Source organism: Fringilla coelebs (assembly GCF_963513975.1).
Source record: "Fringilla coelebs genome assembly, chromosome: 2".
In the NCBI taxonomy this organism is placed as follows: domain Eukaryota; kingdom Metazoa; phylum Chordata; class Aves; order Passeriformes; family Fringillidae; genus Fringilla; species Fringilla coelebs.
The window spans coordinates 111,710,823-111,738,820 of NC_140029.1; the positions used below are offsets into that span (position 1 = coordinate 111,710,823).

The window sequence follows — 27,998 nt, forward strand, 5'->3', positions numbered from 1 at the left end:
GTAGTACTCATGGATGTTCCTGTCTTTACTAAACAAAACTAAGCCTAGGCTAGGATTACTTTTGGTTGTCAGCCTGAAAAGCCATTTTCTATACAAAACAGCAAACTGCCACTTTTTTTTTTTCAGCATTATGTGACACAGCTGCTCTTTAAATGTAAAACTGCACAGTCAGTGAGTTACTGAGCAGCAGGAGAGATAGGGCTTCCCCCACCATTAAGTAGATTTGATGCCCACACAGACCTAGAGAGCAGAGATCACCCAAATCTCTCCTCTCCTGCAGGAGGAGGAATCTGCACCTCACTGTGTTTCAGCACTGAGAGGCTGTGGTTGTCAGTCTCTGTTGCTCTGAGTGGTTTAAAACAGAAGCCCAGCTATATTCTGTATGATACAACCCTCTCCCACATGCCTTGCAAGCACCTCAAAACTGTCAGAGCTCCACCAACCTGAACCAAGTGCTCCAGGAACTGCCTTATTTAAGCACAAATGCTGCCCCAGAATGGATGCTGGGGATGGAGAAGAGGTGTCCACATCACCACACTGTCACCACAGCTTCATACATGGTCTTGGCTAAGGTGGGAGACATGGGTGAGGGAATCAATAAAGTCCTTTTTACCCATGGCAAATCCACATCCATGTTAATGTTGTCAGTGCAGTGCAGTGTTCACATTTCCAAACTACTGCCCTTCTGGTTGAGGAGTCATATATAACCCAAGTTAGAAGTTCTGCCAAGAAATAACAAGGATACCATGCATTTCAGCAGTGCTTTTCATCAGATCATTCCTACTTACTTTACAAACAGAATTAAGGAAGCCTCACAACATCCCTGTGAGGTAGGTGGAAATTCTTACACCCATTTTACAGGTGGAGAAAAAGGCACCGAGAGGTAAAGTGATTATCACAGCAAGTCAGAAGCAGAGCTGGAAATAAATCTAAGATTATCATCCTAGGTCCACTGCTCTAGACACTAGAGAACACCAACCCCCACATGCTATTGTAAGCTAAGAGACTACCTTGCTCTTCTACTTTCACTTCCTTTGGTGATTTTGACACTTGCATCTTATGCTCCTTGCAGAGAGCCATGTGATCAGTTAGGAATTTATTTGCACAGGGAGCCAAGGGGGTAAACACACCTTTAAATTATCCAGGCATGGCTCTAATAGTCCAGTGATTTCCCCCTTCCCAAGGAAATAATATTCCTCATTCATCATATATAACTTTGTTTTGCTAAGTTATTTTTTGAGTAGAATGATACACTGAATCCACAGCTCCGAGGCTGTTATGCAACTTCACTAGGAATTTCTTGAATAAACTATTCAGTTTATCTCATTGAGAGGGAATAAAGGACATTTATGTGCTATCACAGCCAGAAATAGCAATAATCCTTTGCTCATCTGTAGGGCTTTCCATCCAAGCACCTCCCTTTCCATGCACAACATGTCAGGCCTCACATCATGATTGTAGGATAGGAAATGATTCCCAATTGCACAAGAAGGAAGAATGACTTGCTGACAGTCCCACAGAGATGTCCTTGCAGACATGAGGCTGACTGCCAGAAGACCAGACTGTTCCCTGCCCCCTTTGCCAAGCAGCACTGTCCTGATGCCATGGCCATGCTTGGTGGCTACAGATTCACTGCCAGCCAGGCAGAGTAATTGAAAACTGACTTAAAAAAATAAAAAATCAAGAAGCAGTTGAGTGGATGCAGGAGGAAAATGCCTGCTTCTTCTCGTGCTGTTGGGACCCGGAGGAAGAAAGGAGCATTCCTGCAGCAGCTGTGAGAGAACTACAGTGTCCATGGAGCACACTGCACATGGTGCATTTTACTGAGGCTCTCCAGAGGGAAAGGACATAATTAACATGTGGTAATTAAAGACTGCCCCGCCTGACAGCCACGGTATGAACCATGTACTCCTGATGAACAAGCACTCATCTTTAAGTAGTCCTGTAGTCTAATGAATGTATGAATGTCAGAGATCAGGAGTAGAACTGTCAGTAACTAGAAGTCAGCAGGGGTGGGTGTGATTCAACCAGTCCAGTACCTTGGTATCTGGAAGGGTCAGATGCTCTGATGCAGACACCTCATATAAACTGTAACAAGGTTGTGGTTTTTACCTGCAGGAAAGTATGTTTCCAACCCCTCTTCAACAAGTGGGCTGGTTGATGCGTAGAATCATTCAAACTCGTCTCTTTCTTTGGAGAAAATAAAATAGATCCCATCTAGTGTAAGTGTGGTGATTGTGTTGTTCATCTAAATCTTAGCCCTTTCTTTAGTTCTATTATATTGAACTGGGCACAGTGGATTCTTCCTGCTGAAAAACATTCTCTTTCCTCAGTTGTGATAACAGTTCTCCTATTTCTGTATTAAGAAAGTGGATAAATGGTAGCCTCCAGGCTCTCTCTCTGCATGTGTTGCTTTGTCATATTCCTTCCCAAAACTGAGGAGGGAACTTCCAGTTTTCCTTCACAAGGAAGGACATCCAACAGCCTTTGTCTAAGGAAAAAAAGGTTTTGACCTCAGGCTGCAAATCTTGGGAAAATACACAGGCCCAAAAGGAGCAAAAGGATGAATAGTGTTAAAAAAAAAATAAAAAAAAAAAAAAAAAAAAGGAAAAAACAAAAACAATACATAGCAACTCTGTGGTGGCTGAAGAATCCCAATGCACCCTACAAACTTTCTACATATGTACAGCTTATTGTCACTCTGCAGTGAAGTCCGGCCAGGCAGGGAACTCCACCGAAGGGGTGGGATCAGGAGCGACAGGACTGACTGTTCTGGGGCTGGGACGGGGCCCAAGCCTACCCAGGGCTCTCACAGCCTCCCATTTGCCTTTCCTGGGCTTTGAGTCAGACCTGCCACAATGGGAGGCCGCAGGGGGTCTTTTCTAGCTAATGGCGGGATGAGTTTGATGCATTGTGCCAAAGATCTTTTTTTCCCTGACCTGGATTAGAGCCTGCCCTGGGAACAATGGGATGGGCTGCAGCCCAGCAGAAAGAATTTGCTGAGATGGCAGGGTCTGAGGTTTGCAGAGCAGAGCAGAGTGCATACCTGCACTTTTTTGGCATGGGGCTCAGTTTTGGGGGGACATAGCTGTTAACCTGAAGCTTTTGAACTCATTGCTGCACTGTCCCAGCCAAGAGCTGCTGCTGTAGTCCTAAAATTAGAAATCAATATTAGACGTCTAAACATTTGCAAGCACATAATTTTCTGCCTTCTGTAAAAAAAGATTTTTCTGAGTCTCTGAGAATCCTGTACAGACCTGTTGGCACAAAAGGTCTAAGTCATCTTTTGAAAGGCATTGTCTTACTTGACCAAGGCTTTGGCCTTTAATGGAGAAGTAGCCCACTGAATGGCTCCTGTCTGTCAAATTAAAAACAAAGGCCATTAAAAGACTTTTACCATATCAGTCCTTTCAAACTTGACCAACCAGTTTTGTATTTAGAAGTTTAAAAAGTCACATAGTTACCTAGACCCCTGGTTTAGGTTCACAGATGCCTTCAGGACTCTGTACCTGAGATTTGCTGAGTGCCTGGGAGCCTGGAAGTTCCAGGAACTGAACACATGTCAGGATCATACCGTGAAGGCTTGTATTTGGTTTCATGCTCTGGGGGCTATAGCTGTCCTCTCCTTTCTCAGAAGATTTTTTTTCCCCCCTCTTGCTTGGCTAAATCTAGTTTCAAATTTTTAAGTCACAAGGCTACAAGTAAAAAATATCACTTGAATTTATTCTTTCCAGTATTCTGAACTAGTCTCAGGGCTGGATGACCCTCTTGGGAACAAATGATCCCTCTCTGGGTATCTGCTAAGTCCTAGTAAAGAGCTACTGTTAACCTTGCCCACTGTCAATATTGCTTGAAGAGCAGAAATATTTTTGACCAGGGAAAATATATTTACCTAACTCAGATATGCATTCACAGAGAAATTTGGAACATTTTTGCGCCTTTATTTTCTGAATAAAGAAGGGAAGTTGGGCTTAGTATTTTAGTGTGTTGATGCTAAGCATAGAATTCACTTTGTGAATTAAATAACTGCAATTCCATGCCAACAGCAAAGGGGAGATCTGCTCAGTGAGCCATAGGAGGAAACAGAAAGAGAAAGACTAGATACAGTTGTTGATCAGTCTTTCCCCTCACTGGCTGAAAGACAGATCCGCCCCACATTCCTAGAGAAATGTGGAACACAAGGCTTTCAGTAAATATGATCACAGTGGCGACATTTGGGTATCACTGCCGTGTTAGGCTTTAAAATACATCAGTTATGTGTACAGTGTAGATATTACTGTAAGGAGTGAGCTGGCATGTGGAAACAGGGAAATACAGGGACATATGGGGCAAATAAGGCACTGTTGCCATGGTAGTACCTTTCCAGTTGAGAATCATAAAAGGAAATAATATTCAAGTGGCCATTTTAGCACTTTGCTTAAAAATATCTTTTGATTCTATCTCTCCTTTTCTCTTCAACCTTTTCCTTTTCATGTGCTCCCCGCATCCTGCACCTTCATACAGTCAAATCATCTGACCTGGCCCGGCTGCTGGCTTTACTTAGCCTGCTCAGGGGTCTCATATCAGCGGCAAGTTCAGCAGGTGCTGAAGGCCCTTCCACTTCATCTCTCACCGCCTCCTCTTCTGCTTTCTTGACCCCTGGCTCTTCCTGAGGCCCTGGCCGCTCCTCCTCTCGCTCCTCCTCCTCTGCTCGTACCTTCTCCTCTTCTGGTTCCTTCGCTTGCGCATACGACGGTAGCCTCTCATCGAATGCCCTGGAGAGATCTTCCAGTGGTCCCATCCCAATCTTCTCCTCAAACTCATTGTAGGCTGATGGAAGGGGGCTGGGCTCGACCCCTACTTCCGTGAGAGGGAAATAGTGGGACACCGGCTTCTCTTCTTCCAGCAGCTTGTAGCCTTTGGCCTTTGGGATGGAGGGGACTGCGATGGCATGGAGGGGCTTCTCGGGGACCTCTCCAAGCTGCTCCTCTGCCGGCCTCCTCAGAGCCCTCCGGATTCTTTTCAAGATCAAATGACTGATCTCCACCAGGTTGAGGAAGAGGGACACGGAAGCCACCACCAGCATGAACATAATGAAGATGGTCTTCTCCGTGGGCCTGGAGACAAAACAGTCCACAAGATTGGGACAGGGCCACCGCCCGCAGCGGTAAAGGGGGAGAATTCGGAAGCCATACAGGAAGTACTGACCTACTATGAATCCCACCTCAAAGAGGGTTTTGAAAATGATGTGGAAGATGTACGTTCTCAGGAGAGTACCTTCCAGGCGAAACTTCTTGGTTCCATCAGGGTTGTTGCCTTTATTTTGGTTTGGAGCCAGGGGCAGCTTCTCTTCATCCACCTCGGCTTGCTGGCGCCTCTCCGCTTCCTCCCTCTCTTTCCTCTTCTCCTCCATGCGGACGTGGTGCACAGCATGCCCAAAGTACATTAGCGAAGGGGTGGATACAAAAATGATCTGCAGGACCCAGAGCCGGATGTGGGAGATGGGGAAGGCCTCATCGTAGCAGACGTTCTCACAACCAGGTTGCTGGGTGTTGCACACAAAGTCTGACTGCTCGTCTCCCCACACGAGCTCGGCAGCCGTGCCCAGGATCAGGATGCGGAAAATGAAGAGCACTGTGAGCCAAACTCTCCCGATGACCGTGGATTGCTCGTTCACCTGCTCTAAAATGTTCCCCAAGAAACTCCAGTCACCCATTTCTTACGGTCTAAGGGAAGAAAAAACAAAGAGAAAGACCACAAATTACGCTAAATTTTAAAGATTTCAGGTTTTCCCACTTATGTCTTTTGTTGCTTTGAGAACAGAAGGGCAGGCGGTTGCTTGCTTGCTGATTTGCCTGTTCACAATGATTTATTAGCAGAAGAAAGGCTGGGAAGCCAGAGCAAGCTGCCTGCTAAATTCTTCCTTCCATGGCTCTAAATGGGCAATTACTTTTCAGCCAGGGAGTATATTTATCTCCTTTTGCAGGTGAGAGTCTTCTGTGGCGCCTTGTAGGCTCAGTTCTGTGAGTCTGCTTAGATTTTGTACACGTACAAACACTCACCAGCAATACAGTGGAACAGATTTATCAGCAGGCAGCTGCAGTGGTTAGAAGAGAGGGTGAAGCTTTCAAGCACACAAATACTTCTGCACCAGAGCCCCTCTTGGGTCAAATAGATCTCAAATCTGCACCCATCTTGCACCTAAACAAACCTGTATTCTCTCTAGGTTGCAAATGTCAATTCTACTTCAGCAATCACTGTTAGGTAAGAACAGCAATTACAACACAACACCATTACTGTGGTAATAACTCTGTATAAGCTTAACAACTACTATATAGATGAGTTTTGCTGTATAGACTATGTTATATGCAATATAATTATTTTGTGCTATTGGGGCTATTCTTTGCATCTCCTTCTGAAGTCGGTTACCACACTAACAGTGGAACCAACCTGGGGAAAACACCAAGGTCTCTAACTGGGATATAAAATGCTATTTGCTGTCTCTAGAATATCAGTGCCCCTATCTCAGGCTAAGACAGAGCTGGAAGCCAGCTGCAGATACACTATTGGAAAGCTAAGGCAGTCGTCCATTTTCAAGTAATGCAAGTCAAATAATACATCTGTCATTACTTTTGCGTGATAAGAAATTATTCCTGGGTCAGGGCTTCATTCTGCATATCCTGAACTTCCCACTATATAATTTCAGGCAAGGGAAGATTTATGAATGAGGAAAATAGAGATCAAAGTTGTTTTGTATGGGTTGATTTAACACATCACAGCAGTCTGAATTCTCCGAGGAATGTGGAATATTACAGTGGCCCAGAAAGACCAACTCGTAGAGCATGACAAGTGAAACAGGGAACATTATTCATAAGATAGCTGTTCACAGGGATCTAGAATTCCATCTCTTAGATACTACCTCCATCTATAGTTCCCTAAATGCAGACACATACACAAGCACTTGGAAAAGGAAGGTACAGTCAACAGCATGAAAATCTGAGTATCTAAACTTCCCTCCTCCTTCAGATATATTTGGGGATATATTTGTAATGCCATATGTTATGACACACCAACGCATACCAGTCTGTTTCAACTACTCTGTGTACGTAGTCACACATAGACAAACACGCAAAATATTGAGAATTCCATGGCTCTGGGGAGTTTCACAAATTTTCAATCAAAAAAAAACCCCACAAAAAAACCCCACAAACTTATGATGGCATTTTTCTAAAGCAAGACAGACTCATATTCCTTGTCTTCAAACCTCACAATATTTTTACTCTGGACAGCCATGATAGAAAATGAAGAACAGAACACAGTTCCTTCAGCTTGCACAAACACCTCGCATACATAAGTGGCAAACATATAATTTAATCACCAAGGAAAATTGCTACTTTCTCAGTCATTAAAGTCGTGTAAAGAAGTGTGTTAATGTCAGCGCTTACATTAACAAGTCTAGCAGAAGATTATGCTGTTTACATACATTATCTAAACTGATTTAAACATCCTCTTTCTGCAAATTCACAGAGCAAAGTACACCCCACAGTTACCAATCACGTGCAACTCTGTAAAAAACATGACTACACGCAGTACAAGCTTCATTGTCCCCCGGGCACCTCGGTTACCTCCATCCCCTTCTTTCCCTGTGAGTCACACTGATATCTATGCTACCATTTGAGCATTTCTACCGCAGCCCTCAAGAGCAACATTCTAGGTGTGATAAATCTCACACACGGAAAACTCACTGTACGAGAGAAAGGAAAATGTTTCCTGTCTAACTCCATCACACGTCTTGCTCGCAGCTTGCTACGTTTGGCTAAGCCCTCCCTGAGATCCCTTCCAACTGGCCACGTTCTTCACAACTCTGCCATGCCCATCCCCTCTGTTTCTGCAAGTGAAGTGGTTCGAGGTGGCTCAGTCAGTTCAACTGTGAGCAACGATATTAGGCTGAGGGATGAGGAGTAGCACAACCAGTTCGAATGTCTGGGGTTCCACCTGCAAGCACTCAGCCCCTCCAGCCTCAAAAAAAAAAAGGGGGTAAGCGAGGCATTTAGGTAGCCACCTTTCCCCTGAAATTGCCTGTCACGAGGAAAGAGCAGGACTCTGCCTAAGCCCCCTCAGATCCAACAGACTGGTGTTCTGGGCTCTCCCGGGCTGGCTTCAGACCCCCACCCTGCTCCCAGACGTCGCCACCTGCGCACGCTACGGCCAAAGAGGCTGAACAGGTTAAGGATGTTGAGCAAGCAACTTGCCGCTGTCAGAGGCTCCACCGAAGAAATGTGTCCCCCTCCTCTCTTGGCACTCTGCAGGGAAGAGTGAACTTTTGTCTCTCTTCTTCCCTACCCTAAAAGCCCCAATCTTGTCGCACGACTGAGCAGATATGACTGAATTGGCTCTGATGGTGGGTTTTAGTTGCCCTGCAATATTTAAGCTCCGAGCCAGACGGCTTTATGAAGTGAGTGACAGTCAGTGACGTGGGGAACAATAGGGAGAAAAAAATAGAGAGAGAGGCAGAGACACAGAGAGGAGAGTCCACTGAACATGAAAAAGCAGAGGGGGGAGAGGAACAGGCAGCAGGCAGTGAAAACCTAATACATGCATAAATGGGAGTTTGCTCAGTTAAGCAGGGACCAAAGCATCTCTGGAGTTCCACTGTGGTTCAGCACAGCTCTGTGTGTGCCCACACTCTCTGGTCCTTAGGTGTTGTGGTGTGGCAGGTGAAAAGGAAACGCCAACATCTCTGATAGTGGCAGCATTAATTGAATCAATTTGTTACCCTACGCCCAAATCTGACAGACAAGTTTCATTACTGATTTTCAGGCATATACTGAAGTATTGGGTTTATATTTGGCATTGTCAGATACTTTGGTCTGCTCTTTAACATCTTTTACCTGGAAAAAGCAGCAGAATGGGAAAATAAGCTATCAGTGAATATTAATCAAAGCTGAGAAGGACCAATTTTACAGCCTCACCTCTCAGTGTCTCAGCTCTGCTTCGTTTTTCCTCCAAATGCATCTTGCATGTGCACATGCATAAAGAATGTCTAAACCAAACTGTTTTGTTAAGGACCATAGCTGAATTCCAGCAGCCCAGCACACAGGAATGTTACCCCAGGCACACTTGCCTGCCACCAGCCACCTGCAAAAATGCTGGAGAGGTCAGAGAAGAGAGGAACCAGAGGCTCAGTAGCGCATCCACAAGTACAACTAAATGCCCTGAGAGTTTTAATTTCAAGTCAAAGGCTATAACCTTACTCTGAGGTACAGTTTTTGTAGTCTTTCTGGAGGCATTGCTCAGAATGTGCTCTTGGTGCTCAGCTCTGAAGAAAAAGAGGATTACTGGAAGCAAGATTTGCTAAGCAGTGATACAGATGCCAGGCTCCTAAAGTGATGAAGCAGCAAGTACCTCTCCTTTCTCTTCATGCAAACTCATCACTGAATTTAATTTCCCAGAATGGCATTGGGAGACACTGTGTCTCCAGAAATGCTGTCATTTGAATGAGATATTAAAACACGAGGGACACAAAATTTTGTACCTTCAAGCCAACAGTTTCAGGCCACTCTTCTGTGTTTCTGGGCATTTGTGTCCATGAAAGTTCAGAGCTTCATCTCAGGAGTTGTCTTCCCAAACAGTTTTTAGGATGATTTGCAGAGCCCCAAGGTCCAAAGCACAACTAGAGGCAGAGATGATGTTTTTCAAACTGGATTTCAAAAGAGCTAAAGAAAGCATGAGAGATAGAAAATAATCATATTTTGCAAGAGGAACCAGTTTGGAGACAAAAGAAAAATCACTCTTAATGCACGTAGTTGGACTGAAAGTCATATTCTGAACACCTTAAAAAATCACTCTCCTGAACAGGGAAGCAGTAGCAGAACATTTTTTAGCCCAATGCTACATAAAGCATGGGAACAGCGTTCCTGGAGAGAGGACACAGAGTGGAGAATTCACAAGTCCCAAGAACACGACATGAATAAGAAAAGGCATGGTTGGATAAATGAGAGGAGTAACGACAGTAAGGAGAAGGAAAGAACATCTTTGCTGTTTGGTTTTGCTATTTACTACTGAGATAAACTAGTATCAATGCATGAGTGAGTGGTCATCGCTGCCACCTTCAACCCCTCTCTGGGAAGCAGTAGGGAGGGAGGACTAAACAATATCACCAACACCCAGCACTTTTAGAGAGTGTCTGCAGGCTGGTCCATCATAGAGGGCAGGTGGTTCAGATGGTAAACTGCCCATTCCTTTTCAAACCAAAACTGGTTTTTTGGAAAACTCAGCTCTAACTGAATGTGCACATCCCTTTCTAGGCCTTTTTTCTCTAATATAATGAGCCAAACCCCAAATTTGGTAACTACATGGCTGTAGTCCATCTCTAAATTACATCCAGCTACTGTCAGAGACCTTTCCCATTAACCTTCTATCTGCCTTTTGCTAATGCTACCCAAATATCAAACATTGTCTGACAAGTTGCAGAACAGCTTGCAATATGCAACTGATGCAGAAATTACACTCAAGTCTGTGATTATTTGGTCTGTGTTACCTCCATCCAGATGATCAGGGCTGACTTTCTTTGGTACCACAGAGTGCAGAGCCTTTAGCACAGGGCACATACAGTTTTACAGGACATTTCTGGTTTGTGGAAAATCAGAGTCTCTTCATCTGAAGGCTTTTTATGAAAGCACCACTGAGCTCTGGGTCAGGGTCTCCAGCTCACTAGGGCCTCCTCCCCCCAAAGAAAAGGGTCTAAATGAAAAAGAAGCTGGGCAGTGAGGAATTACTGTTATACTGGGGCTATGCAGAGAAGTGGTTGTTTGAGATGGGCACGAAGAGGAGAAGGCAGAGCGTGAGAAGAACAAGAAGGAGACTTGATTCTCTTAGGCATCAGGGTAATGCAGGAAGTCAGGGCTACCTTTGTAGCATGAAAGCAGTGGCTGTGAAAGAAAGGAGTAGAGACCATAAAAGCAAAGGCTGAGAAGACTGGACCTCATGTGCAGCATGTGACAATCACTGAGTCTACAAAGAACCGCAGCACTGACAGTGCCAGACTGAGAAGGGCAAACACTTTCAACCTGTGTACCTGGGTATTTGTGTTCTCATTAGGCAACCTGCAGATGTGCTGAGTACTTTCATCCCCAAAAACCAGTGCTAAAAATAGTACCAGCTAGTGAAAGGAACACTGTTAACTCACAGTGGCTTTTCCTTGCCTTTGGGACTTTTCTTGCCTTCAAAGAATCATGGGCATCTCCTACACTTTTCAAATACTATTTTCTTTTGGAAAGAAGTTAACTTCATTGCTGACTTCTCAACCTTTATCCGCTTTGAGGCTGGTGACTGAGCTTCTGTCCCTGGCACCACTGAGTCTGTGAAGTCTCCACTGCAACTCAGCCTTTTGCTCAGAGACTACGAGGTCACTTGGGGAATGTGGGATTTTTCATTCCAAACGGATTTCCAACACAGACATGATGTCAGGACAAGGCAGGGCCACGCTATTGAACAGCTCTGTTCATGCATGATAGCAGATTGTGCAATTATATAGAGCACAACCCTGGATAACGATACCCCTCCCTCAAACAAAGTTATCTTCTGGGGATCTGCTTAGCTAGGAAGTGGCACACGCTTCCTGTTCTTCTGCTGAGCACACAAACCTCTCACTCGTGGCTGAGGCTGAGCACTGGGCACATTCAGCCTCCCTACAAGAAGCTGGGACCTCCACCCAGCGCTCTCCTCTGCCAGACACTCACCCAGCTCTCTAGTAACATGTGTCCTTGTCCATCCCAGAGCCAAGTGATCTATCCTCTCACCACCAGGATCAGTGTCCCAGATTTTATCATCTCTCTGCCACCTACTGGTCTCAAAAAATCATGTGAAGTGTACCCGGCCCTGGACAAATCTTTAAGCAGACCTTACCGTGTCCCTGCAAGCCTGGCAAATGCCACTGCCTGCATTTTTAGGGCCAGGCTCACAGATTTTTCCAGGACTCTCTCCAAGCAGCAGTGGATATGAATTGCTGGGGAATATATTTTGCTAGGGAGGTGCAAGCAAAGCATAAAGAAAAGAGAGGGAGGAAGATATAAAGCATCAAGGAGGAAGAAAATTGGGGAAGTATGTAACAGGAGGGCAGGAACACAGAAGAGGTGAAGATAGGGCTGGGTTGTGCTGAGCCTCTAGTGGAGGATGAATACTTATGGGAAACGTGCTTTTAATTTAAGGGATGGAACCAAACTAGACAATTAATAAAGATAAGCAGGGCAAAATGTGGAATGCCTTTCAATATCTGTTAAATGCAGTTGTTCTCTGAAAATTACTGTTCTAGGAGGACCTGGGGAATTACAGGCCAGTCAGCCTAACTGTGATACCTAGAGAGATATGGAACCAATTATGAAACAATCAATTTATAAGCAGCTAAAGAACAATAAGCTGATAAGAAACAGCCAGCAGGGAATTTTGAAGAACAAATCATGTCAAACCAAGCTAATTTCCTTCTTTGACTAACAGGCCTGGTAGATGAGGAGGACAGGGTAGGTGTAAAATACTTTGATTTCAGTGAACACTTAGAAAATATCTAGATTACAGGCTCCCAGGGCAGCAAGCAGAGCCATCATGCAGAAGGTACACAGGTTGAAGTACCATAATCAAGGGTAATTATCAGGGCTTCACTTTTCCAGCTGGGAGAACTGTGTCCCTGAAGTTCTGCCTTCAAGGCTGTTCAGTATTTCCTTGAGTGTCTTGGACAACAGACTAGAGGACAAAAGGAAGAGGATGACAGCTGGGCTGGGGGTCACCAGTCCCTCCTGAAGGCAGGAGGCTGAAGTGATTGGAATTTGAGAGGAATGTGAGACACTGGGGAGCTGGGCTGCCCCTGCAGAGGTGACTGTACCAAGATGCAGCTCAGGAAAGGTGGCTGCACAGACACCAGCTATGCTGCTCCAAACTCAATTGTGACCAGTCCAGCAGAGAGAACTGGGGTGGGACCCAATGTGTGTTAAGTGAGATCCCCACAGAAGAGGACAAATCTCATTCTGAGGTGCTTTAATGCAGATTTTGTGTATAAGGCAACGGAAGCAATTATTTTGTGCATTTACGTGATACTGCTGAGCTCCCAGCAGGAACAGTGTGTCCACTCCCAGGCACTACATTTTACAGGAGATGCAGACAAGTTGGACAAAGTCCAGGACAGAACAGCAAAATGATAAGAGAGGTGGAAAAAACCCCATGACTTATAAGGAATGGGTAAAATAATTGAGTTTGTTTTCTCTCGGAAAAGAACAACGGGAGGGGAGGCATGATAACAGTCTTCCAGCACATAAACATTTGGTATAATGGGTGGAGAGACTAAACAGTTGTCCCTTACATTCACCAAAAGTAGAAGAGGAAATAATCAGCTTAATTTGCAATAAAAATGATATAGCTAAACATTAGAAAAACACTTTGCAATGGCAAGAATAGCAAAGCACAGCAGCACACTGCTTGGGGAGGCTGTAGAATCACAGGAGGTTTTTATGAAGAGGTAAACAAACATCTGTTAAGGATGATCTTACCTCATAAGCAGAAAAACAAGCAGGGGGAGAGGGAGGCTTTCTGTGGTTTTGGGGAGGACCAAAGACCTGAAGAAACCTCAGAGAAATATTTTCAGTTGAAAAACACACCAAAAAAAAAAAAGTATGCTGCCACCAGTTGTGAAAACCCAGCCTGGGGGTACCCCAGCTCAGACCTGGGAGCAGGCTGGCTGCTCCAGCAAGGCATTCCACTCGAGTTTATTATCTCCTCTGGAGTGGGGCTAATTAGCTGGGGCAGTGAGAAGCACGGTGGTGCTGTCCTGCTGCTCAGCCCAGCTATCCCTGCGAGCAGGGCTATCCCCAGGGCAGTCACAAACCTGTTCTTTGCCTCCGGTGACGGCGCTGAACGCGCTGCCGATTTAGAGGCGTTTGCTGCCCATAACCCCATCTCCGCCACCTCGCTGTTTCATGTGGCCCGGCCCAGCCTTGCCCAGCGGTGCGGGTTTGAGCCGAGCGCCCGCACTTGTGGCGGGGCAGCGGCGCTCCCGCAGCCCGGGCCGCTAGCGGGCGGTGTCTTCTCATCCGTGCGCCCGCTCCGAGGGATGCTCGGCGGCACCGACAGCGCCACGGGCACGCTGAGCCTTCTCCTGGCTGCACCCCGCCTTCCTCTTCACTCGCTCCTTAAACTTCGTCTGCAGGTACAAGAGTAAGCACGGCAAACGCAGGGGAGGTATATGATGGGAGGTTGTATGTTACGTGAGAGGTGATGCTGTGATGACTATACTGAATACGATTTTTTTTTTACTTTTACAATGGTTAAACAGATGGAGTTAAACTGACACAAAGACCATTTTGATGCCTCCAATTTTACCTGTAGACTCAGTGTAAACTTTGCTGTCAAAGCACCTTTTTTACTAGTAAAATCTGTACTTGCACCTGAACCTGCATCCCTTTTCCAGCAAATACTTCACAGGTGTACCAGCTGACCTGCATGATTTTCCCTTTAACAATAATATGGCTAATAATAGAAACTTCACTAAAAGTATCTTCACTAGTAAAAATTCATTACAAGTACAAAGAACAAGTAAGGCAAAAAAGATGAATTCTCATGTGTCAAAGGTAGGTGCTGTGCTACAGCAGCAGCACTAGGAAGAGTACTCCTTTAGACACATTTCATGGATCAGCATAATTTCACTTAAATCCTGACCAGACTATTTCTGGAAGCACAGACCTTCACAAGAGCATGTTAGTTAGAAATTCTAAGTTCTTAGAGCATCTGCAGTGGTATTTCTGAAGAGCAGTGCTGGGACAGGCCCAGAACTCATAAGTAAATTTTTAAACATGCATTATGCAGCCATCATACACAAAATGCCTTTCCCTAGGACCCCATATAACCTCCTCTTACCTGTCCCTTTGTCTGCCTCCTGCCCAAAACTTTCCCCCTGGTCACAGAGGTGGAGCACATCACTGAGAAGATATAAAAACACAGGCATGCTGCATACTTAAGTGTTCCGTGGACTCAAATTTCTCTCAGCATATATTTGAGGTTATGGCCCTTCCACCAGTGCTGAGATGCTCAGGAGAGGAGCAGAGGAGCTGCTATCAGGGGCTGTGAGCTATCAGGCCAGCCAGGGAACATGTTGCTTACAGCCAATCTGGGCTATGTGAAGTGGATCCAGGGAAAGCAGTGACAAGTACCTGATAATACTTCTGGTAATTAATTGCTCCAGGCCTGCCAGTAAAAGAGGAGCTAATAATATCTCCCAGCCTCTTGAGGGGATCTCCATATGTTTGTTTTATCAAGACTTTTTGTGCGATCTCTTAACATTCCCAGGCAGAAAGAGCTAGAAGGGATAAAGCTTCTCAAAGACGGGAACAAGTCTGTATGTCTGGAAGCATCCCCTGTTACCTCACTGCCCATGGGGGTTTTTGCCTTCCAGTTTTTGATGAGGGCTCATTCCCTACTCCTTTCTCACTTCTTCTGGGCTCTTCTCACACGACCAAGGCCTGCCTTGCTGAGTGGTAGGCTCAGGGCTCTCAGGAGTGTTGTCACCACCCACTCTCCACCTTTATCTCCCTGCCTTCATTTCCACACCACAGAACCACACAGTGGAGGTGTGCTCTGCACACAGGGTGTGAAGGTGGCCCAGGAGAGCTCACCAGCAGGCCAGGGCAGGGATGGGGATGGCAAAGCAGGCCATTATCTCTTCTTCCCATCCCAAGAGATGTGCATACCTGCTGTGCACCCTGGCTGACCTCAGCTTCCCATTTCCCACAGCAGAGCGCATTCCCAGCCTCTCTGGGGAGGACATCCGTGGGGATGGTTCCTGTTTCCCTGCCCTTTCAGTCTTCCTGAGCCTGATATGATTGTTTCTTTGGGCACAGTGTAAAAGATGCCAGCAAGGAACGGAAGCCTCTCATGCCTCAGCAATTCATTAAGAAGCAAAGGAGGTTATTGAACTTGGAAGCTGTTGAGCCACTCATTCTCATTTCCTGATCAAGAAGACAACCTGCCCATAGATACATCCTTCATCCAGAGGTGTTCAGCATTCACTGAGATAACTTGGCTTCAAACTAATAAACAGCCAGATGGAGGGAGTCAAGGATTATCTACGTACAGAGCTGCCAGAAAACATAGGTGGGAGAGCCAAAGGGCTTCTCCGGTTTGGAGAGGCCTGGAGATGTTTTTCTTCATTATTTCCAGCAAGCTCCAATCCCTTGCAGCCCTGTTACTGCTCAGTGAACATGATATTCTTAGGAGGAATATGGTTTAAAGCATGTTGGGATCATTTTAAAAGAAGCATGAAGACTCTCTGGGGGTCCCCTGTCCTGTATGGAACCTGGAAGAATTTTAAGGAGCTAATTCCATTCCATTCCAAACTTCTAAATCCCACCTTGGCACAGCAGCTGTAGAATGCTCTTCCCCATGCCCTGAATTATGAGGCCCCATTCTTGTCTGGTTGATAAACACCATCCCAGTGAATGCAGCTATTACAGGTAGCTCCTCAGCAAAAGGTAGGCACATTTTCTAATGGGCTGTCTCTCTCCAGTGCCCAAAGCTCTGAGGCAAGGACAAGAGCTCTGATATTCCTGTTTTCCCCCCCTGCCCAGGGTGCAGCAGGTTTGGTGTGTTTCTGAGCAGTGCTGAGTTTATGCAGCTGCAGCCCTGACTCTGCCTTTCAAAAGTGTGCCCTCCTTTACAGGAACACGATATACAAGTCGAGTCCATTCCAGTACATCCTCTTCAGCTGCATACAATTGTAGCATTCCTTTCCAGTTTATATTCATCAAGGCTTTGCCCAGGGGACTACAGCTGTAAGACATTGTAATAAATGCTGGCATGGTTTGTAAGACAATATTAGAATCAATAGGCATAGCCTACAGATAGACTGAGTGGGCAAAAATAAAAGTACTTGCTAGATTGTTTGTGGCTTTGTATCACAATTTCCTAGTTATGAGTGTTCAATATTTGTGAGCTGGTGCTTCAGTAGCAAGATTGATGATTTGGATGGATAACCAAGAAATACTGAAATATGGCACAGGTTATTCAAGCACCCACCAAAGAAAAAAGTTTTGCTTAGCTTAACACATGATGACACTGCTGACTCAATAAACAGCCTTGGGGATTTTTAAATGTTCTTAACACCTTCCTCATTTGGCAAACTTTAAATCCAAATTGAACAAAACTTGTATTTCCCTTACCAGGATGGGTAAAATGATAGCAGAAAGGAGAGGCTGGTAGCAAGTTCATGGATCCCCAGATCACTGCACTCTTATGTGAAAGCAGAAGGAGGTCCAAATTGGTAATGCAATGCTTTAAAAGATATATTGCTTTTAAAAGTCCTGTTTCCCAGCCCTGAAGAGGATTCCGGGCTAAATAAACACAAAGAAAGTATTTAAATACAAAAATCTAAATAATCGCTAGCAACTGCTTAACAATCATTTACAAGGCACCAAAAATACACAATTCCTCAGTAAAGAAAGAATAGTGCAACTGATAAAACACAACCTGATGTAAAATTGAAATGAGGCAGCTTAAATTAAGTCAGGTATAACACATGCAACAAGCAGTATGAGAGATGCTGAATTTAAATTAGAAGATAAGAATTATAAAAAATATGATGGAGGTGAAAGGGGGGAAAAAAGATTGACAAAGGTCTTTTTTTAAAAAGTAAATTAAGACCAGAATGAGTCTGACTCATAGTATTGATCTGTTATCAGATGGAGATCTTGGATTATTCAATAACAATGCAGAGAACAACAAAAGAAATCAATAAATACTCCTATCCTACTGCTGAGAGGAAAGAAAGCAGTTGATGAAGACCTTGGTAATGACATGTCTATTCCTGTACTACCTCAGAGGAGTTAAATACCACCTACTAAATCAGGCATTTTAAGTCACCAGGACTAGGTACCTGGCGTTGAAAATTTCTAACTTTCTTTAGTTTTGGAGTTTTTTTCATAAGCTGCATACATAATTCCATTATTATGTTGATCTTCTGTACTTCCTGGTGCAATGGGTAAGTCCTGGAGGAGAAGAAGAAATCCCATAGCCTGGCATTTTGTAAAGACTATGTAGAAGGGCATAAATATTTTATAATTATCTCATAATTACTCACAGGTAACTACAGACCTGTGATAGGATCTTAGACCTGAACTAAATAATGAAGTGGCTAACAAAGAACACAGGGAATAAAAAGAGGGAAACATAACTAGGGGCAACCAACACGAGTTTATAAAAAATTCACCCCCACTGAACTGTGTTCCTACTTTTCTCTGAGGAAATTGCATGTACAGTTGTTAAATATAACAAAGCTGGTACAAAATACTTGAGATCCTGGAAGGCAGTTTCCCTTCTATCATGTGGCACTATGATTAAAGAACTTGCTTGGCATAAAAATAAGACAGCAGTCATTAAACAGACTATAAATGACCTATCAGACTGGTTCCAAAACACAATTTGAGAACTTGAAGTGATTGGGGGTTTTTTTGTAGTATGTTTGTACCAAGATGCTGGAGGGTGTTCAGCATCAGGATATTTTTACTAATCAATAATCTGGAAGAAAACATCAAACATTTTACAAAAGTCACCAAGTTCTGGAGACGGGTGGATCATGAAAAAGGGGACTGCAGATCTAGAGCACACCTGATGGCTCAGAGAGCTGGACAAACACCGACTGGGTTTGCTTTAGCACAGGGAAGGGAAGGGTAGTTCCTGCCCTTCTACAGGGAGACCAGCTGTAGCTCTGCTGTGGAGAACTTTGTCCCAGGAAGCAGTCACTTCCTGGAGGGCTCTGAGCTCCAGGCAGCTGAGGAGCTGCATGAATTCCTGCTGCACAAGGCAGACAGACCTCAGTCCTGCCTAGCTTATCCTCCAATTTGGAAGCCTTCTGCTGTCTAAAGCTCCTGTTATGTGCTCTCCATGACCCCTAATTCATCAAATCAGAAAAATAGTGCTTATTTTCTGGTTCAAAAGCCAGCTTACTTTAAGGACTACCTGCCAGCTTGAATGAAGGTGTCAAGGTACCCCCCCAGAAGTGTCCTCTTACCTCTTACTGATCTCATGAGATTGCAGATCTACACAAGGGCTGCTGGTATGTAATTTTAAGGGCTCAAACCTTTTTGGGAGTCCACCTCCCAAAAATAATTTATGATTTGTGAGGTAGCCCAGAAAGCAGAGTCACAACTGGTGAAGCGCTGCATCATCCTGAGGATTCTTACACAGCATGAGGGTGCCAGCAACCTTCCCTTTGGTACTGCACCATTTCAGCTCCATTGGAGTACAAACACCAGTCCTGGAGAGTTGTTGATGAACCTGCAAAGGCCTCTGAACAACCTGGATACAGACACCTGCGTGAACAAGTGTCTTGCATCTCCCTGATGCCAAAGACCAGCCAGTGATCAATCTCAGATGTCAAAGGCTGGAACCACCACGTTTTTCTGCCAAGTACTGCAGTGCTGTTGCATTCTTTGAAAGCCAAAGCATGGAAAACATGGATGTCTTCAAAACATCAGTCCTGGGAAAACCAAAGTCTGCCAAAGAATTTAAGGAAAGGTTCTTTGTTTAAGGAAAGGATGCCTGAGTTTGTCTAGGAAGGTCTTATTCATGGAACAACAGAACAAAATAAACAATATAGGGTTTCTCCTAGTGCAGGGAAGAGGGCTTGGCTGAGAGGCAGCATTTAATCTACAGTATGTTCTTTGAGAGAAGCTAGAGCTTCTGTAGACTGCCATGAAAGGAGATCTGTGAAACTGCCAAGAGATTCTGATGATCCGGGTCCAACTGTCCCTTTTAGGCAAGGTATTTAACAGTGACAAAAGTAAAGATGGTTGGAGGCAGATCACTCATCCCTGGTCCATGGAAACCCCTGCCATAGGCTGGGCCTGAGCCCTGAAGGAATGGCATTTACTTATCCAAGAGGTTTCAACAGCTGTGTTTGCTACAGAGAGGGGAATGGGCTTCTTGGGAAGGATTTCCATCTGGGCAAAGTCCTCATGCAGCAGGGACAGAGTGTTCTTAATGACTCATTAACTCAGCTGTTCAGCACAGCAATAAGCCCTGGATAAGGAAATAGCCAAGAGCAGCCCTGATTGCCAGAGAGGGGTGGGGTAGAGCAGAGGTCCCTGCTTCAGGTCCTGACAAAACCTTTCACCTTTACTCCTCACAACCAGATCTCCACCTCGGTGGCACCAGAAGCACAGCCAGCTCTGGTACCACTGGGAACAAAACCAGGGAATGGGGCCGTGGCATATTTCTGGCAAGAGCCATCAAGGCCAGAAGCTGCAAGGCCTGGAGAAAGTCTCCTGGAGAAAGTCTCCAGGGGCCCTGTGTGCGAGCACAGCCGTCCTGACCGCGTGCTGGCGTGCAGTGATAACATTGTGTGCCGAGGTTGGCACGCAGTCCAGGTGAAGTCACGGGAGGAAAAAGCTTCCCACCCCGCACAGCCCCGGCAGTCACATCCACAGATCCTCGCACGCCCCACCCAGCCAGCCCTGCTGCCCTGCCTGGCTCTGCTCCGCTGCCCTGGGCTAGGGCTGGCTCACAAGTGGCCATTGTGTTTCCCAGGAAGTTCTGTCACTGTTACAGCATGCTGTGTGCAAAGGCTCAGAGCCTCTGCTGGCACCTCTTGACGCTGTCCCAGCCTCCACCTGCATCAACACCCATCCTTCTCCTGCTCTCAGACCTCATTTCTAGTGGCACATCGCACCTCTGATTGTTCCACAGACACAGACTTGGCCTCTGACAAAGCTTAAGTCTGAGGGGAATTGTTACAGACATTTTCTGAAAAACCCTTCCATTAGGATTTTTTCTCCTGAGAAGCCTCAGAGTAAAGAAAAACAATAATTATCTGCTGCTGTGGAATGCAACAGGTGCATCTTAGATTGGTCCAGGTGAGTTGTTTCTACTTGATGACCAATCACAGGTCCAGCTGTGTTGGGAGTCTGGTCAGTCACAAGATTTTATTATTATTCCATTTCTTTCCTTGCTAGCCTTCTGATGAAAACCTTTCTCTTTCTTTAGTATAGTTTTAATATATCATTTTCTTTTAATATAATATATATAATGAAATAATAAATCAGCCTTCTGAAACATGGAGTCAAGATTCTCATCTCTTCCCTCATCCTGGGACCCCTGCAAACACCATCCCAGGGAATAAGGTAAGAAATAAAGCAAAACCAGGCTTCATGGGAATATAGCTTTTCCACCAAAAAAAAAAAAAATTAAGATGTGCATTGAGGTAGCAGAAGGAAAAACTCTTTGGCTAAGAAATACAAGAGAGTAACAAGGGTTAAAGTTTGAAATGGATGACAGAGCCATAGATGATGGGATGTAAAAGGAATGCCTTGATTTGGCTAGAAGAGAATTAAAGCCCCATTGGTAGATGACAATTAGTCACCACTGACCACTTCACTGGACACTAATGAAGCTTCATTTACTTTGGGATATCAGTGCAACACTATCCAATAAAAAGGTGAAGCACACACTGGTGAGTGTTTGCACAGGGCACGGTGAAAAGGAGCAATGCCTGGGCTGAAGGGGGAATGCCTTTGCCTCTTGCTCTGAGGTCCCAGTTCTCAACCCCAGAGCTGCCAACAGCTCTGAGCCAACATCTGACTGTAATGCCAGAAAGAAGTGGCACCATCATCCAGACCCACATCTTCACAAACTTGTGCCAGGAAATTTGGCAGAAATCCTTCCCATCTCTACAAGGGTCCCCTTTCTGACAAGAATCCAGCCACAACTTTAAAGCCTCATGGGAAGGATCCTCCAAAAGCCTCACTGAGCTTTCCTAGTGGTTAATTACAGATGATGTTTAAAAAGAATGCGTTTTCTTACATCATTTTTTGGCGTTTTTTAAATCCAGTTTCAGATTCCTGTTTTTGGGTCTTAGTGCCCCTCAGTCTGCTAGACCACAGGAAGTTTTTTCTCCTCGTAGGTATATCAAGACACTGAGAAAGTTAGCCTTCAGCTTTCCCTTTCCACCCCACCTCTTCAACCTCTTTTACTGGAAGGCACACTTCCAATTCTTTAACACCCTCAGGCATTGTCCCTGAAACCTCTTCCATCCAGGAATTACTAACAAAAGCACTAAACAGAGTACATGGGAAGTGACATGTTAGTGCTAAAGCACACACACACACACTCAGCCCTTCCTAGAACCGTTCAGTTTGAGGTTATTTACTGAAATCTGCGTGAGTTCCCCCAGATACAGCATCCTCCTGGAATTCTGTAGTCAGCCAGAGAGCTGCACCAGCCCCCACTCCTTCCCAAGACAAACTTGCCAACTGATAAATGTAGCCTGTATTCCTTATTCTTTGACATGTGACTTACAGCAGCTAATGTTATGCTTGGCCCCATCCTTCTGAGTCATCCAGACTATTGCAGTAATGTTTTTTTGGTTTGTGGTTGGAATTTTTTTTTTTTTTGCAGATCTCTGATTTTTGAGTCATTCCTACTGATCAGTTACTATCTTGCTGTCTTGCTCAATAGCATTGAGCCACAAATGACCAACTTTCCAATGTTTACTCCTCCTTACAACTACACATCTCCACCCATTTGGAGCACTGATGGGTTTCCCGGAAAGTCCTAACATCTGCACTGCAAAAAACAAAGCAACAACAAAGCTCTCTAGAAGCACTGTAGCAGCACCACCTATTCCTGCCTCAGCCCACCTCGTGTAATTTGACTCTCAGAGCTTTAAGTAAAGTCAACATTTGATGAGTGTTTCTGTAGAGCCTACCACAAACAGGACCCTAATGAAGAAAGTTTTCCCCTTTCTGGCTGGGACAAAAACAAGCTTAAGCACACTCTCAGCTCCATCCTGTGTCAGAAAAAAACAGCCTCAATGAACACTGAAATACAGGATTTCCACAGGACTGGGCACCAGGGAGATGCATGACCTACCACAGGGGAGGTGAATCAGGAGGTTAGACAGTCACAGTTTTCTTTATAATGTTGTATACCCAAACCTCTTCTCCCATCATCTTTTCAGTTGTTAAATACACAAATATGGGATTACATTTCCATGCCTGGTTGCCTCAGGGGCAGTATACAAATTACAAATAAGCAAATATATGGATTCCTTAACTTCCAAGGGATTTTTTGAGATTAACTACTTAACCCCTAATTACACCAACACTAGCTGGCTAATGAATAAGGTGAGGCAACACCCTTGGCTAGTAAGATTCACAATGGATAAAAAGGAATTTCATCCCATGGCGGAAAAGGGCTCATGGATCTGGCAGTCTTACTCTGCAGATTTTCCATCTGGGAAAAAGGAATATCTGAAGTTTCACATTTTACTGTAGGATCACTGTACAAGAAGGTATGAAATCCCATGCTTTTGCTCTGTGTAAACAAAGGGTCCAGGTGAAACAGGTCCTACCTGGACAGGCACTTCTCCCCCCACTGTCACAGCTGATGAGTGTGAGAACAACCTCCCTCCTAGAAGATTTCAGTTTAGCTGGTAAGGGACACTTCTGTTCCTGCATCATCCAAGTGGTTTGCATTTCAGTAACCTTCACTTCAGTCCCCTGACTAGGACCAGGCAAAACAGAGCAATGCCTTACACGTAATTCCAAAGCACCAACACCCAGCATACTCAGCACCCCAAGGAATGGCTGTGGCCTGTGCTGACAGACCCACGGAGATTTCTTTTTATGCCAAAAGCCCACACGCCAAGAACAGCTCCAGACACTCAAGCTGCAGCACCACTGCCTTCCAGCTAGCAAGAGGGGTAAGGATAAACACAGCATCCATGACTACTGCATCTGGCACTTGCCCTGTGATCCACAAAGTAAAATACCAAATGCATTCCCTTGCTCATATCAACCTTCACATAACTTTGGGGAATACAGGCTTACTCAGAAATCTGATACAGAGGAGCCAGACCATGCTAGAGCCACAGCACCTCCCCCCAGATGAATTCAGAATCATTACATAGGTGATAAATTCTACTCTCATTGAGAGAGCAGCAGGGCTTGGGGACCCATCTTTTGTGTACTTGCCCCCACGGAGGCCCTTAGCCTAGCTAGCTGAAAAAATACAGTGTTTATGGAGTGCATTTAATGGCTGAGCCACTTCTCCATTGTGCAAAACAATGCTAATAGTTCTCCCACCTTTGCCTAATTATTTTCTTCCTCTTTCCTGCTTTCTTTTTGTTTTGACTCCTTCTCCTTTCTGTCTCTGTCTGCTTCAGCTTGATGGGACTTTGATTTCCTGTGTTTCCAATACCACCTTCTTGGATGATCTACACCAGTAGCACTGGGCACTTCTGTCCCCACAAGTGATGGGCTGCATCCTCCCCACAAAAGCATATCTCAGTAGTATTAGACCTGTTCAGAAAAGCAGACAGCTCCTGAGTACTGTTAGGTCCTTATTGTTTCACACAGGAAGAGCCTGTTTATAGCCTGGAGCTTGCAAGGAATTTGAAATGTCTTCTCCTTCCACTTGGAGGGCAAGCAGCTGAAGAGAGCAGGAATCCTGCCTCCCCTCACAAATATCTTGGCATTCCAGAGATCAGCCTTACCTTTAGATCCTGCAGCCCAGCAAATATGCTGTCACATATCCCAGTGTTTACCCAGCCTGTGCAATCTGATAGGCCACCTATACTGAAGGGGGTGATTAACATCTAAGAAGGGATGGGAGGTGACCTTCCACACAGCCATGATATATTTTTGGGAAGGGCAAGGCAAAGTCAGAAGGTCTTACTAAACTCTTTGATCATTTAAGTTTCTGGTTACCAAATAACCACCAGTATCCTTTCCACTTACACATCTATTCTTAGCTGCATGAATTCCCATCCCCACTTCTGCAACCTTCGTGTCTACTCCCAAGCCACATCTTTCCTCCCAGCTGCCCCATCATCCCCCAGCAGCTCCAGTAACCCATTCCCCAAATGCTCTCCCTTTCCTGACTGAAAACATACCATGCATCTTGCTTGATGCACCCTTCTCTCACCTTCTACAACATCCCAATCACCTCACATGAGCAGCCAGCAGGACACACTTTGAAAACTTCCACTTCTAAGACCTCCACACAACAAAAGTAAGAGAATCTACTTTATTACTGGAGTTCTCATAGCTTCTCTTGTTCCCCTGACAGTTGTACAGCTGCTACATCTGCTGCTGCTAACTAGACTCATTTTTAGCAAAGCACAGCAGGAGCTAAAGAAACCCAATTCTGGCAAAATTATAATACCAGAAACACTCCCCCACTTTCATTAACTTCATGCTCTGCTTTTTATTTTCTCTAGTCCCTCTTTCTTCTCCTCCTCCTCCTTTTTTTGCTGGCACTGTGAACTTTTTCACCAGGTCAGCAGCAAACAGGAACACTCAGCTGGTAGCTCACACCCCCTCACTGCTGCACAAAGAGTGGAGGTGGCTGGCACTGGGTGCCTCAGAGGAGCACCAGCAAATACCAGCACGCCTAGGGGATGCCACATCAGATATCCATGGAAAAACAGTTGCTGAGGGCATGGTTTCATAAGGATGTGGATATTACACATCCACCTGTGGTACGTGTATCCTTCTGAAAATGGGACTCCCCACCTTGCTGTCTTTCCTGGTCTATGTACAAAATGCACAGGAGTGGTGTCATAAAGCACTCAAAAAACAAAGTGATAAAATTATAGTAAGTCAGGCTGGCGGTGATGTGACCCAATAGGTCACTAATCAGGACATTTCACTAGAATGTGAGAAAAAAGAAGAAAAAAGTCAAGATCAACACTTTCTCCATTTGACCTCAAGAGTCTTGGACAAAAGGCTCTGCCCTTCAGGCTGGAGCACATTCTAGAGTGAAATTGACTCAAATCTGAAATGGAAGCTCCTTAAAATATCAAAGAAAAACCTGTATGAGATCAGGCCCTGGCAGAGGGATCCCAGTGGAGAGAAGCAAGAACTAGATACCATCCTCAGGCTGTTACAAAATACAGACTTTGAGGGCATTACTGACAGAGACCAGAGACAAAGTGGCATCAGCAGCACTGGGAACCCAAGGACTGCTCTCAAAGGGCTAACAGTGGGTACCAGGTGGCACACTGGCAACAAACACCTTATATTCCCTTGCCCATCTCCTAATCTGGGCAGACAATCAGTATCCATGTCAAGAGAAATTAGTTATTCACTGTCTTTAAGGTGTTGTGGTCTCAATACTGCCTAGTAAGAACAGAGTCAAAAAAAAAAAAAAAAAAAAAAAAGACCAACAATATTGACATGCAGTATGATAAATTTTGAAGGCTTGGAAAAGAGGCATAGAGGAGCTTTTCAATCAGGCAGTATAGACAGAAAATCAGGTTTCAGAAGAAAAAAAAGATGAGATTTCATAGGTTCATATGCAAGGCAGGGCTTGGATACAGTAACAGGTGTGGGGATCTGAGTGTCACTGTCAGGGAGAAGAGCGGAAGGGCTGGGGGTGATGAAGAGTGGTGCTCTTGGGAAAAGGCCCAGGTTTCCCACACAGAGTTCCAGATGCTGGTGGGGGATGACAGAAGACTGGAGAAATGGTGAGGCTCCAAAATAAAGAGATGTTGGGCAGAAACAAAAGGAAGCAGCAGAGGAGAACACTTCAAAAGTACAGAAAATATCAAAGTTGGTGGGGAAAAAAAAGTGAGAGACTCCTAAAGGTGACTGGGGCAACACTAAATATTCCTGGGAGAAGAGCTCTGGGACTATGATTTTGAAAATAAACTTTGAGGTATCCCAGCAAGTATTGGAGAATAAGAATTTGGCAAAGCTCATGTCAGTACAGGGAATATGGAAGGAGTTTGCTCCATTCTGCAAGTTTGCAGCATGTGGAAGTGATTACAGGGATGATTCCAAGAGCAATGCTGTATAAGAGATCTGGGTTAATACCATTCAATGAATAACATAGTACAGAGTAGAGCTGTAACCAAAGAAGAAAAAAAAAATACACCAAGAGCTGCATAAGCCTATTTTCTGAATAAGACATAAAAGAAGAACAGCAAGTCAAATTGAAACCTTTCATTGATTTCACTGCAAGTTTCTGTTGTTAACTATAATTCCTTTCTCTAAAGTAGTCCCTTGTTTCACCTTTAATCACTTAGAATATTTGGACCAGTAAAGGTGAAGTCAAAACTTCAACCATGAAAAAAGTAAAGAACTTTGACTCCATGTTCTGTGGTAAAAACTTGAGAGGTTTTTCTCAGCAAGGAAGTCTGGAATCATAGATTTTCTCTCCAGTTCAGGAAGAAGGACACTAAGTGTTTAAGACCCTTTAATTTTTTTTTAACAAAATAAAACTAAAATTAAAAGAAAGGGAAATAACATCTAAATTTCACACTCAAAAGGAAAATTCTTCTTTCCAGCCAGTCAGATTTTAGTGGCAAGATACTGTTCACCAGTTTGGCAGCAGTTACAGGTTTCAAAAATTACATACCTGCTCAGTAGATGCTCAGGGTTTTATATTCAGGGAGCTTCAGTTCAAGCCATCAAGAGGACTCTCCCAAGGGTATCACTGCAAGCTGCTCACCTGTAAAAAAAAATTAATTAAATTGCTGTGGGCCCACAGGTAGGCCTAGAGGTAAGGTAGCAGTAACATGTGGGAAAATACCCTTTTTTAGTAATAACTAAAATAGTACCAGAACTACTTAGGTGCTTAATACCCCAAGAGAAAGAAATATTATTACTGGAGAAGAAAGAAAAAAAAAAGAAAATACAAAAAAAAAAAAAAAAAAGCAAGCCTGGGCATTCCTTATTCCTTCCCAACTCTATTGTTTATAGCTCTGAGAACTAACACCCTGCAATCCCTTCACATGGCTCACACTTCCAACTCTGCCAGGTATGGGAAAGTCCCAGCAAGCCCAACTTTTTCAAACCCCATTCTGCCCCAAAATTCACTTTCTGCCGTGCCCGTCCCGTGGCGTTCACCCTGGAGATGATCCCGCCCTGGCCCTGCCCCGGGTTGGGAGCGTTCCTTCGTTACCTTGCTGTGCCCTGGAGCCCCTGGTCTCTGGCAGCTCAGGCTCCCATGCTCTGCAGGGTTTTCTGCAGGGCTGCTCACAG

At 44.8% G+C, this 27,998-nt stretch overlaps 1 protein-coding gene across 7 annotated transcripts; it reads right to left on the reverse strand.

Moving 5' to 3' along the window:
• On the reverse strand, window positions 1–27,998 carry GJA8 (gap junction protein alpha 8). Of its 7 annotated transcripts, XM_084227173.1 has the most exons (4): window positions 27,919–27,998; window positions 27,373–27,465; window positions 9,515–9,695; window positions 1–5,705 (listed from the first exon to the last, which is right to left on the reverse strand). In XM_084227173.1, the coding sequence occupies exon 4, from the start codon at window positions 5,693–5,695 to the stop codon at window positions 4,496–4,498; it is 1,200 nt and encodes a 399-aa protein (XP_084083299.1). In that variant the 5' UTR covers window positions 5,696–5,705; window positions 9,515–9,695; window positions 27,373–27,465; window positions 27,919–27,998; the 3' UTR covers window positions 1–4,495. The 7 variants fall into 7 exon arrangements, with proteins under 7 accessions (XP_084083299.1, XP_084083302.1, XP_084083300.1 ...); XM_084227176.1 differs by lacking the exon at window positions 9,515–9,695; XM_084227174.1 differs by lacking the exons at window positions 27,373–27,465; window positions 27,919–27,998 and adding an exon at window positions 14,978–15,096.

What these genes read in the sequence shown, in the direction of transcription:
- GJA8 (XM_084227176.1), bottom strand. Translation starts at nt 5,695, where the DNA reads ATGGGTGACTGGAGTTTCTTGGGGAACATTTTAGAGCAGGTGAACGAG.